This window comes from Hemicordylus capensis, chromosome 1 (genome assembly GCF_027244095.1).
Source record: "Hemicordylus capensis ecotype Gifberg chromosome 1, rHemCap1.1.pri, whole genome shotgun sequence".
Taxonomy (NCBI): domain Eukaryota; kingdom Metazoa; phylum Chordata; class Lepidosauria; order Squamata; family Cordylidae; genus Hemicordylus; species Hemicordylus capensis.
In genome coordinates this window covers 219,236,889-219,249,787 of record NC_069657.1, presented here as the reverse complement: position 1 = coordinate 219,249,787, position 12,899 = coordinate 219,236,889, and the positions used below count along the sequence as shown (strand labels likewise).

At 43.0% G+C, this 12,899-nt stretch overlaps 1 protein-coding gene across 10 annotated transcripts in view; it reads right to left on the bottom strand.

Annotated features, from left to right (window-relative positions):
* SPATS2L (spermatogenesis associated serine rich 2 like) overlaps positions 1–12,899 on the bottom strand; it is a 189,627-nt gene that overhangs the window by 25,172 nt on the left and 151,556 nt on the right. For 9 of the 10 annotated variants that reach the window (XM_053278995.1, XM_053279013.1, XM_053278979.1 and 6 more), the window contains 2 exons: positions 6,713–6,919; positions 5,195–5,330 (listed from right to left, as the gene is read on the bottom strand). In XM_053278995.1, coding sequence (XP_053134970.1) covers positions 5,195–5,330; positions 6,713–6,919 — 343 coding nt within the window. The remainder of the gene's footprint in view (positions 1–5,194; positions 5,331–6,712; positions 6,920–12,899) is intronic. The other variant, XM_053279019.1, reaches the window with a different exon arrangement.

The following is a 12,899-nucleotide window of genomic DNA, read 5'->3' as shown; positions in this document are numbered from 1 at the left end:
TGAAACTGCTTCCATGAACCTGCTCAAGTCTCCACCGGTCTTGAAAAATGTTCCTAGCAAATTCAGAGGAAATCAAGGCTATAAAATTCCATCATGTTTGAGTGTCAGGACAAACCGTTGTTAACACACACTCTCCCTTAGAATGATCACAAGAGGCAACACTGCTTTTAATCATAAGTTGGAGACATAATTACCTAGTTTTCATTTTTCTCTTCTTCCTGTATTTAACTGAAACATACTATGGGAACTGCCTTTTGCTTTCCACACACTTCCTGCTTTTTATTCTACATGAGTTTGAGGGTTTTTTTTTTAGAACTGATAATAATGCCTGGAACTGGTACAGCTCTGAACTACTATCATAAGAACATAAGAACAGCCCTGCTGGATCAAGCCCAAGGCCCATCTAGTCCAGCATCTTGTTTCACAGTGGCCCACCAGATGCCGCTGGAAGCCACAGGCATGCCCTCTCTCCTGCTGTTATTCCTCTGCAACTGGTATTCAGAGGCATCCTGCCCCTGAGGCTGGAGATGGTCTTAAGCCCTCCAACTAGCAGCTGATGATAGACCTCTCCTCCATGAAGTTATCCAAACCCTTCTTAAAGCCATCCAGGTTGTTGGCTGTCACCACATCTTGTGGCAGAGAATTCCACAAGTGGATTATGCATTGTGTGAAAAAGTACTTCCGTTTGGTGGTCCTAGATTTCCTGGCAATCAATTTCATTGGATGACCTCTGGTTCTAGTGTTATGTGAGAGGGAGAAGAATTTCTCTCTATCCACTTTCTCCACCCCATGCATGATTTTATAGACCTCTATCATGTCTCCCCGCAGTCGTCTTTTTTCTAAACTAAAAAGCCCCAGGTGTTGTAGCCTTGCCTCATAAGAAAGGTGCTCTAGGCCCCTGATCATCTTGGTTGCCCTCTTCTGCATCTGTACAGATGGCCCTTGTTATCCGTGGTCCTGGCACCCACAGTTTTGCATATTTGCGGTTGGGTTATAGGGACCAAGTTGCTTAACATGTGGGCTGAAAATACGGTTATTTTCACCTATCTGTGGTTCTTGAATGGCCGGAAATGACTTTTGTCATCATTTCCTGCTGCCATTTTGCAGTGTGGAACCGTTTTGTGACTCTTTTCTGCAAAAAGGAAAAGAAAGAGGAAGAGGAAGAGAAAGAAAAATAGAAAGAGAAAGATAGAAAATGAAAAACCTTTAAAAAGAACAAAAATCGGAGGATTTTAAAGTTTGGGGGGCATTGATGGAGAGCTGAAAAGCAAGGTAATGTGCTTATTTTTGCTTCCCCTGATTTTTCTTCTGATTTTCAGCACACTTCAGCACGATGGAATTTTATAGCCTAGATTTCCTCTGGTTTTGCTGGGAATGGTGCTCAAGACCGGTGGAGACTTGATTAGGTTCATGAAGGTTGCATAGAATTTGTTAGGTGGTGAGCTTAGGAACCTAACCCTCTGATCCCCATAGGATTATGGTCTCTTTATTCATGGTTTTGTTATCCGCGGAAATAGGCAAGAAGGGAATCCCTGTGCACAAAGAGGGCCTCCTGTAGATTTCAAAAGTTTCAATATGCTGGCTTTAGTCTTCAATATATAAGCCATTTGACATATGAACAAATTTGAGATGCAAAGGAAAGGAAATGCATCTCAGGTCTGTTTTGTACACAATGTAATTAAATCGAGACTATACTATTTTCCATGGTTTATTTTCCATTGGTGGTGGAGAACAGACCATATGGGTATATAACAGATGTTTTCTTTTAGTTTTTTAAGACAATTTCATTATACATTTGATACATACACTTATTTTCTTACTGAGAGGTACCTTCTTTCAGTCATGGTGCATTTCAGATATTTCTACAGACTACTTTCAGCACAGGCCCCTCATTCAGTCACTTTAATTGGGAGGTGAGCATATGCCATGTTTTCTTGGCCTGATGTGTGGAAGTACATTTCACTCTATAGTTCTGTGGTTCAAACCTTTTCTCAATTAGTGTAATCCTTTAACACACAGATCCTTCTTGGGTGTGATCCTGCCCATGCATAAAAGGGATGAGGCAAGTTAAAAAACAGAACAAAGAACACTGCGATACTGGCCTAGCTGATATCCTTGCATTAACATCTCACCTTACCTCTTCCTGGGCAAAGTGTCTCAGCATGGAGCTCCAGTTACTACACTACATTTCCTGCTTTCCTATTTGTTTATTTAAAACATTTATACTCTCCACATACACTCCAGGAAGTTCACATCATCAGTCTAAACAATTCCACACAATAAAACAGCCTAAATAAACAGCACCTAAATAAACATGAAAACTGCAAAATGGCAGCAAGATCAGACATTCTCTCCTCCACCTAACCAAAGGCCTTCCAAAACAGATGGAGCCTACAAAATTACCTAAGAATCAGCAGAAATAAACACAGATGAATCTTTTGAGAGAAGCCTTTCCACAAAATTATAGTCACCACTGAGAACCCCTGGCAACGGAACTTCTGGGCAAGAAGGTATTTGAAGCGGACTTCCTGAAGATGATCGTAAAAGGCAAGTAAGCTTCACCTAACACGACTGAAGCTTTAACAGCCCGGCTTGGAATTTCTCCATCGCCTAAGATCACTTTGACTGCCAAATCTCCCCTGTTGGTATTTAGTTTTGCCTCCTGACTTTGCAGGATGCAAAGTCTATGGACATGAGCCTTCTGTAGGTCAGGTGACTGGGTGATATGAGGTTCTCTCGTAGGTCAATAGACTACTTGGCTGCATCAACACCTGTGCCCAGTCTTCAGGAGCTACATGCATTAGGATAGCATCTGGCAGGAACAGTGTACCTTAGCCTCAGAGGCGTATCTAGGGGAAATAGCGCCTAGGGCAAGCACTGAAATTGCGCCCCCTGTCCAAACTTCTGACACCCATCTTTCAGATAACTTTACCATAATATCAGCTGGAAACTACAAGTCTGAAGGTCACATACAAGTCACATATCTGAATATGTGTACAGCAACTTATATTATTATTATTTTTTAAAAAAATTACCTGTAGCCCCTTCAGGGGGCTTCATAAAAGCCATGGGGGGTCCTGCAAAGGTCCCCCCCTTGCTGGCCTCTAGAGCCTCACAGGGACCATTTGAGCATGTGCAGTGGCAATTTCTTTAAAAAAATTTTTTAAATGGCTGCTGAAAACAAAATGGCCACCGCACATGCTCAAATGGCCTCTGTGAGGCCTGGCATGGCCTAGGGCCTCACAGAGGCCATTTGAGCATGCATGGTGACCATTTTGTTTTGGGCAGCCATTTTTTTTTTTTTAAATTAATTTTGAAAAATGGTGTCCCCTTCAAGTAGCGCCCGGGGCACATGCCCTGATACGCCCCTGCTTAGCCCTCTGCTGATGTCAATAATCTCTGCATCAGAGCCTGATCAAAGCTCTAAAATGGTGTCTGCGCGTATATATCTCCACCCCATTCTGGCATGTTTCTAGTTTTAAACAACATTTTCTCTGTTTTGGTGTCGGGTGGGGAGCAGCTTTGGCTCCTACTATCAAGATATCAAGAATAATCACTCTTTTTATTTATGAAAAAGGGAACAAAAACACCACTTGCTGAGCAGGTGACGATTTGAGAGAAAAACAAGAGTAAGCTCACCCAAAGTCATCGTCTCCAGTCAGAAAGATGGTGAGGCTATTCTCACGACTGCTCGAAAGTGGACTAAGGGAGCCCAGCCTGCATTCGAGTGGTCATGAGAACCATTGGGCTCACGGACGGGCCCAGTGGTTCAGTGGTGGCTAGCCCACCTAAGCACCCCTCCCCTAAAATGAGGTTAGTGGTGTGAGAGCTCCGCTAACCCCACTTCCATGATCGTGAGTTGCTGTGGTGTGGCTCCGTGCTGCGGCGACTCATGAAGAGGCCCTGACAGGGAGATCTCCCCAGAATGCCCCGCACATTCACAATCCTGGGACTTCTGGGGGCCAGGTGGCCCCCCAATCCCCGCCACCCCCTACCGGCTCTGTGACGGAGCCAGTAATCTGCTAACCTCATTTTAGGGGAGGGGTACTTTGGAGGGCTAGCAGCCATGAGCCGCAGGGCTCCCAGAGCTGCACACGACCTCCCCAAGCCAGGCTAGGCTCCTTTAGCCCAGTTTGGGGAGGTCGTGAGAATAGCCTCGTGTGACATTTGTGATTATGTTTCTATTATGCCTTTTTTTTTTGGTAAGACCAAGAGCAGCTCTGGGAGGCTGCAAGCTTTACAAACGACTGAAGAGGAAAGGCTTAAGCAGCTCCTCTTTCCTGGCACCAGCCCACTGCTCAAGATGACAACCTCTTTCTTGCAGCTGCATTTGGATTCGATACAATTTAGGAGAAAAGCACACACCGCTGTGTATCGCATGCAGATGTCACCTCAACACACTTGAACATGACGCTAGCATTGTGATGTTAAAAATGAATGGCAAAATGAAGATATCCAGCACCCTTAGTGGCTGCTTTTTCACCACTCCTGTTGCAACTGGTAAGCTGGCGGGGTGCCAGCGGTGGCCCAACGAGGGTGGAGGGAAGGGCTGAACAGGAAAATGATCTGAAGACCAAACTAGATATGGCACTGGCTATTTCTTTCAAGGCAGAGCTGCCTCAATCACATAGAAAAAAGGGGCGAGGGTGAATAGTAAAAAATGTATATGGCTGACGAATGCAGAGCCCTTGCCCCATCAGTGTCTGACCTCCTGGCAGCTTTTCTCTCCAAACACTTTTCTTCTCTCCTGAGCTTTGATATTAGAAATAGCCTCAGCTGAGCAAAAACACTTGGGCAGAGGCCAGGGACCGTAAGGAGAGAACCAGAGCGGGCAGGAGGATTCAGCATCACTCACCCGTGTTCCCTTTTTTGTTAGACCCCCACTCCCTCTTTTTACATGACTGAACAGTATTGTGTGTCTACAGACATGGACCCACTGCTGTCATTTCAGGTTTGATTCTCAGTTACTCTTGGAAGGAATCAGAGATTGATTCAGTGTTCAGTATTGTTATATTCTGTGCTCTCCATTTGTTTGATATATTTAGTGCTTCAAGTCAAATGTAAAGAGTGCAAAGGCCATAAGTGCTCGACCTTCTCTATAGAATGGATATCAGAGAGACCGGGATGGCACCCTTTGTTTTCTAAAATGCCTCGGCTAGCTTCCCCATCCCTCACCTACACAATTCTAGCTTACCAGCTATGTAATTCGGCAAAGGCAGCTTTGATTTTCTTCACAGAATTATCCACCTCCTCTTTAATCGTCATGCGGTATCTAGTTAGTGAAACAGTGCAGCGTTGGAGATCTTTTACGGATTTTTCAATATTTGGACCTATGAAAACAAACGAGCATCAGCCACCATGTTGCTGTCAGATATTGGCTGGAAGTGAGGGAGAGTGGACCACAGCCCGCTAAGCAGCACAAAAGGGAGTGGGCAGGAGAAACAGTCCACAAACGCAAGGCACGGAAACATTTCAGAGTGCAGACACTTTTAGCTGTACTCTTCTTCAGGGATACTTTGAACAAATGAAACAAGCATTGAAACGTGCCTTTTTGGCCAAAGAAAGAATTGCTTCATTTATCTGCGGATATCCTTACCAAGCCGACATATCAGTTCTTCTGAAGTCTCTACATCAGCAGTCAGGCTTGCGAATAAGTTGTTCCTGATGACTGAATATTGCCGTCATGACTGACAAGCCACTCCTAAACACTTATGCTAGGTACCTGCCTGCAGTGCCCCAGTAATATCATGGTTTGCAAACCCTGCATTGGCGCAGCTAGAGTCAGCGCTGATGACCCCAATGTAATCATTACTTGCTGGTGCAGCAAGCCTAAGGGTGGTTATTTATTGAGAGAATGAGATATGCAGAGATACACACCCATGCATGAAGATATGCACACTTTGTAAGGTGAGAATAACTGTCATAATTATTCAGCCTGATAAATGGGCCTGGAAGTAGGGATGTGCTTGACGCGCTTCGGAACCTCTATTTCCAGGGCCTGAAATGATTCAAACTGTCCCAGTTGAATCGTTTTGGCTGGGGGCGAGAAAGCACTTGAAAAGGAGGAACACAGGTCTTACCTGCCCCTTTGTTGCTCCTCCACTGCCCCAGAGTGGCGCTGTTTGCATTAAGCAGCCAAGCTCTCTGTTTGCCCAGCTCTATTTATTTATTTGATTTTGATTTGCTTAGGAGCAGGAAGTTCCCTGTTCCCAGCAGCCTTTGGGCAGTGTCAAGCAGGAAATGGTGTCTCAGCTTGTACAGACGCCATCTTGCGTGGTCAGTCTTGTCTCTCAGCCCTATCTGGAGATACCAGGGAAGGAACTTGGAACGTTCTGCAAGCAAGCATGCAGGTGCTCTTCCCAGAGTGATCTTATCCCCTAAGGGGAATATCTAAGCTACCACAAGACCAGATCTCCTTCCGAAAGGGGTCTCCTCCCCTGACCCTTAAGACCAGGCTGATGAAGTAGATAAACTATGATATACTTTAAGAAGCCTTGGGTCTGGAAGCATCTGATGTCCCCAGGACCTTTTCGCCTATTATATATGAGATACATCAAATTCCCAGTATTTGCTTTTATAGAATAGACAAAAGTATTACAGGGTACTGGAACTGGACAGTTGGGTAACATTTATGGTAATGTTAATAAAAGCTTTGGAAACACTAATACATCTCTATATATCAGATTGCAGTAGGAAGCAGGCAAATTACTACTACCTCTTTTCTTCATTGAATCCTCTGGTTTCATCTCGAGACGGGATGCAGGGATAGGTGATTTAACAGTAGATGTTTTTGCCTTCAGTCTACTTGGGTTTGGACACTGGATTTGGAGGGAGGACTGAAACATATCAGGTAGTTCTGTACTATGTACATATTTTCGGTCTGCTTCTGTAGATATTTGCTTGTGTTCTGCCATTTTATCTGCAAAAAACAAATCCAAACAGAAAATAGTGATAGAGTAGGAAGACCCATAATAGAATAATTGGTATTGGTTTAGGAAATTAAATTAAAGGCTCTTTTTAAAGGAAAGAACTACTAAAGAAAAAGAATTACAAAATGTCTGTGATTAAAAATCAATTTCTATGTTTTAAAATAGTCTAAAAGTAAGGTAAGAACTGACATTTCCATAGAGAAAGTTTGTTTGTTTATTCAAACAAACCCTTCCAAAATGGCTCAAGGCAGTTAAAACAAAACAATTAAAACCAAATTAACAGTTAAAAACAGAGATTATAAAACACCATAAAACAATAACAATTAAAACATTCAAAACAATTTTTAAAAAACCCTGAGAAACCAGGTTACAACATTAAAACCATTTACAACCATTTAAGATTAGGCATGTTTTGTCCAGGAAACTAACACTGTTTTATTCTTTCCGCAATCAGGAATCCCCCAAGGACCTTTCAAATAGGAAACAAGATGGATTATATTTTTAGTGCTTTACTAGCACTAGAGCTGGTCTTGTGGTTAGGGTAGCAAGCATGACTTGTCCCCTTAAGCTAAACAGGATCTGCCCTGGTTGCATATGAAAGGGAGACTAGAAGTGAGAGTGCTGTAAGATATTCCCCTTAAGGGATGGAGCCACTCTGGGAAGAGCATCTAGGCTCAGGTTCCTTCCCTGGCATCGCCAAGATAGGGCTGAGAGAGATTCCTGCCTGCAACCTTGCCAGTCTGTGTAGACAATACTGAGCAAGATGGACCTATGGTCTGACTCAGTATATGGCAGCTTCCGATGTTATGTTCCTATGTAGCCTTGATCTAGCACCAGTGGCCATGATGTTCCATGTCTATGCATTGTGGGAGGACATTCCTTCTTCCTATAAGGGGCACAGCTGTACTGTGGGGGTGATTGGGGAGAGCATATCAATCAATTAAAGATATACAGATTATAGTGAATGTCAACAACTTTATGTCTTTGTTCTTTTCTTGAGGTGCCACTTTCCCACCAAAAATATCTTCTAAGTAGTAACATTTACATGTGAATGTAGACAATCACAATAAATGTTATGGAAATCCCAAAACTCAGACATATACCTGTGAGTGTTGAAAGTCAGTTTAAGTAGTTAAAATGAAACTTTGAGAATACTAATGGAATTGTGCTGGTATGGGTGGAAAGGAGCTGATTGACTTTCAAGTTATGATGTTACAGGCACTTTCCAATAGGTGCTCACTACATTCATACAACCACATGGTATCAAGCCTCTCAGTTGCAACAGATGCACTTTTTGGGAGAGTCACTATTTTTAGCAACTAAATATTGTAGCATGAAAGGTTGTAAATGTAATTTCCCTACAAAAGAAGCACTACCGTGGTGAGAAATATTTAGGGCCTATCCAGACAAGGGTTTATTCTAACACTGCAGCTGATTCCAGATGGCATTTTGTACATTACATAATTTCATTGAGCAAGCTGCCTGCCTGTCAATGAAATAGTAGTTCCTTTTTAAAAACCTGGTCACAGTAGGGGAAAATATTTCACAAAGAGGAAAGGTGTGAATGGATCATAGTGCAGCCTGTAGAGTAGGGTTATGCCTGTAGGTGCTGACATATGAGAAAGTTGGCTCCCAGGGACACACACCCTCAGTCACTTCCACACCTGAGTACACTTTTCTTTTGGTTCTCAGCTGGTGTAGTTTTGTTTTCTTGAACCTGAAGCCAGTTGATCAATTACATAGGTTACTTCCTTCTATTTTTTAAAAAAAGTATTGTTGTTTCTGTTCAATTGCATTTTTCTTCAGCCTCTGGGCAAAGAAGCCTTCTTCCTATCAATTTCTGTTATCATTCTCCTTGTCCCTCTAAATACTCCTTGCTGCTGCTCTTCAATTATTCAGTGTTGCAAACAGTATCAAAGGGTATTGGAAACATCATTTCCTTCTCACTTCTCTGAGATGGCAAAGATCAGGAAGATTTAAATGGCCAAAAATCAAGCCTCAAAACTTTCAAGTGTGTGTTCAGCTGAAATTTGTGTCCAGCTGAAATTCTGCTGGTATAATGGCCTCATAAGAGTTTACCATGTGTTCGGTTAGGTTTCTGACCAGCTATATGTATTTTAGTGATTTTCCACTTCAACCTATGCCCAAAGCATCAAGCAAGGACAGTCAAGGGTAGCAGCCTCTATGCCCTTCTCCTCAGGTTGAAACACTCAACAATCTATCTTTTCTTCTTCCTTTGCTCCCCGAATGGGTTCAACTACAATCATTTACTTTAAAAATACAATACAATACAAAAGCAGTATTTGTACTATAGTATACATTGTCCCACCTCTGCAATAAATGAAAGAGCAGCAATTTAACATTTAAAAAGATGAAATTGTGTTATCATAACAGTTGGTATTTGACACCCAAAAAATTAGCATTAATGTATAAAAATGTTCCAAACAAATGTTGGAAATGTGGACATTGTGAAGGAACTTTTTTTCATATGTGGTGGTCTTGTGGGAAGGCAAAGGCCTTTTGGGATATGATATATAATGAGTTGAAGAAAAAATTTTAAATGACATTTCCTAAGAAACCAGAATCCTTCCTGCTGGGAATAATGCAAGGAGAGTTTTCCAGAAGAAATTTAACAATTTTTATGTATGCAACCACGGAGGCCAGAATAGTATATGCACAGAAATGGAAGGACAATGAAATGCCCTCAAAAGAAGATTGGCTGATAAAAATTTTGGATGGCAAAACTTACAGTACTGATAAGGGATGAAAACTTGGAATGTTTCACCTTAGGGAGCAGTGAAAATGGGAGGGACCAAAACCCACAATGTTCACCTTAGTGCAAACAGAAAATAGCAGGATGCTATAGCAGGGATTCTCAATGTTGGTTCCCCAGATATTATTGGATTTCAACTCCCGTAATCGCCAGCCCCAGTGGCCTTTGACTGGGGATTTTGGGAGTTGAAGTCCAATAACATCTGGGGAACCAACGTTGAGAATCCCTGTGCTATAGCACAGAAACTGCTGCCAGGTGTGGATGTCCAGCAATAACTCTACAAGCAGTTCATTGCAAGAGCTTACAGAAGCTCATGCAAAAATGCCCTCTGGTTAGAAATCCTCCTGGAAGTTATTCAGACATGGCTTCATGCCATGGGATATCTGAAGAGCGAATCTGCTTCACAGATCTGCAGCTGTTTAATTAGGGGGATTAAATGGACTGTTCACATAGGGTCGGCTCCTCTCTGCATTCCCTGCAGATCTTTGTCCTGTGTGTGTTCCCACAGCTTGCTCTGGGTTTTTTCCTCCAACCAATCACATCCCAGAGGAAGAGGCGGCAAGAGACCTTTCTTTTTTGTGTTAGTTTGACAGTTGGCGTTCTGCAAGATTGACTAGTCAAAACAACAGAACGCTTAACCTGAAGCATTGTCTCAGCGAATGTATCTGCATGGATGTTCATAGAGACCACTCCCAATTTTTTTTTGGGGGGGGCGTAATTTTTATCCTTACGACATGAGTAATAACTGAAGGATCCTCTAGGATAATTTATTTGTGTGAACAAAATCAATGGGCTCTATTTTTCAGCGATCGCTTCCCCAACACACACATGAATTATCCCGAAGTTTCCTTTCCCGACTTGCAAAAATGAATGGGAAGTTGGAGAGATGCTGGCCTGGGCTGCTTCTTGACAATGCACATTTTGACAGGGCTTAATTAGTACTAGGGCCCATCTAGAACCATTCCAAACTATGTGAAGCAAGAAAAAAGCCCCTTTGAGCATGTGCAGAGTGCCATTGCAACCGAGTCCCAGACTTGAGTACCAGCACCTCTCATTTGAGAAAATTAAACTCTGAGTTTCCAACACATAGTGAAAAGCCACCCCCTTCATTAGCCCCCCCCCCACAAAAAAGAACCTTGCACCAATCCTTTCTTTATAATGGTCACCACCACCACCACCACCACCACCACCACCACCACCACCTGCCTACACTGTTTTCTGAGCCCAGCCTGGAACAGATTTTCTAGGTTCACCAAACTTTTTTTTTAAAAGCCAGAAGCAAACATGATCTCCCCCTGCCCAAAGCCTACCCGTGGAAATTGTGTTCCCTGCACCACAACTCTACCTCCCCATTGCCAGTGAAAGCATGTATGGCTGGCTCTATTTTGCCAGCGCTCCATCCTAGGTAAACACTGCCAAAGCTGCATGATTGATGACAGGTAGTTTCTCTCTCCTCCAGCCTTTGGTTTCCAGCAGGCTTGCTGGGAAAAGGCAGGCTATGCGGGAGGGGGAAAGAAGGCAGCTTTGAAGAAGTACACAGCAAGCAGTACTTCAAGTGTCCAAAGCCCTTTGCTATATTGCTCTTATTACAGATTCAGAAAGGGCACTGGCTCTCCGTTTAGCCCATTTCAGTAATAGCTTGGATTCTTCCCAAGCAAAGCCAGCCACAGTTGGGAAAGCATACAAAAAGGAGCACAGCTGTCAAACTCCCCTTCCTTGTGGAAGACCGGCGAGATAAGTTGCCAAGCAGCCCCCCTCTGCTGACTCTTAACACTCAGCATATCCACCCAGCAAATATTTTAAAAACAAAGCAAAACATGAAAATGTGAGTTTTGAAAAAAGCCGGTGTATTGGCAATGGCCCCTCCACACATCGTGGAGAAGCATTGGGGGATATCAGAAACCGCGTTTTGCCCCCAGAAAAAGCTGTTGCAAATAGAGGAATTTTTTTTACCCTGGACATAATTCGGGCTAAGCTAGAATGCGCAGCTCTAATTCAGGGAAAGCCAGAATCGTGTGTGAATTTAGGAACATAGGAAGCTGCCATATACTGAGTCAGACCACTGGTTTATCTAGCTCAGTATTGTCTTCACAGACTGGCAGCAGCTTCTCCAAGGTTGCAGGCAGGAAACTCTCTCAGCCCTATCTTGGAGAAGCCAAGGATGGAATTTGGAACCTTCTGCTCTTCCCAAAGCGGCTCCATCCCGAGGGGAAGATCTCATAGTGCTCACATGGAGTCTCCCATTCAAATGCAACCAGAGCGGACCCTGTTTAGCTAAGAGGACAAGTTATGCTTGCTACCACAAGACCAGCTCTCCTCCCTAACTGGTCCCTGATAGCCCGCTGTGATTTCAAGGTAAATCTGGCTGATATGTGAACTCGCACCCTCCATTCCGGAAGAAATGCGAGCTAAAAGCCATATGTGTAAAAGTCCCTGATGCCCCATAAACACTAACAATTGAGCCCCTATTACACAAAAAGAGCCCCGAAGTATATGCTAAAAAAATGGGGGCAAACGGTGGAGAATCAGGCAGTCTTGTTTAAAACAAAAATCACAAAACAGATGGGATATTATTCTTTAGGGAACGTAAGGTATGTAGAAATCAGTGCTCATTTGTATATATGCTTAAAGATTGATTAAAGATGCTAAACACATTTAATGAGATAAAATATATTTGGAAAGCTGGAGTGGGAAGGCAAGGAGAACACATGCCTTCGAACTGCAAATATGCTGCCACTGTTTAGATTTCAGATGCTATTGCCAAACCTGTCACTAATGCTTGAAATGTTATGAGATTCTTACTTTAGATGCAGCACAATATTTATTATTGAGATTAATGAACACACTGGAGGCGCACAAAGAAAGAAGACAAATATAACTCGGATTTTTTCATTCATACCAGTTCATTTTATTGAAAACTTATGAGAGATTTGTGATTCCTGAAAGGAAAAAGAAGGGAGACAAGTGCAAGGAAGTGGGAAATTTGGATAATGAAATGAAATAATGTTGCCTTGCAGTTTTCATGTGATAAATAGATCATAGGAGCATAGGAAGCTGCCATATACTGAGTCAGACCACTGGTCTATCTAGCTCAGGATTGTCTTCACAGACTGACAGCAGCTTCTCCAAGGTTGCAGGCAGGAATCTCTCTCAGCCCTATCTTGGAGAAGCCAGGGAGAGAACTTGGAACCTCCTGC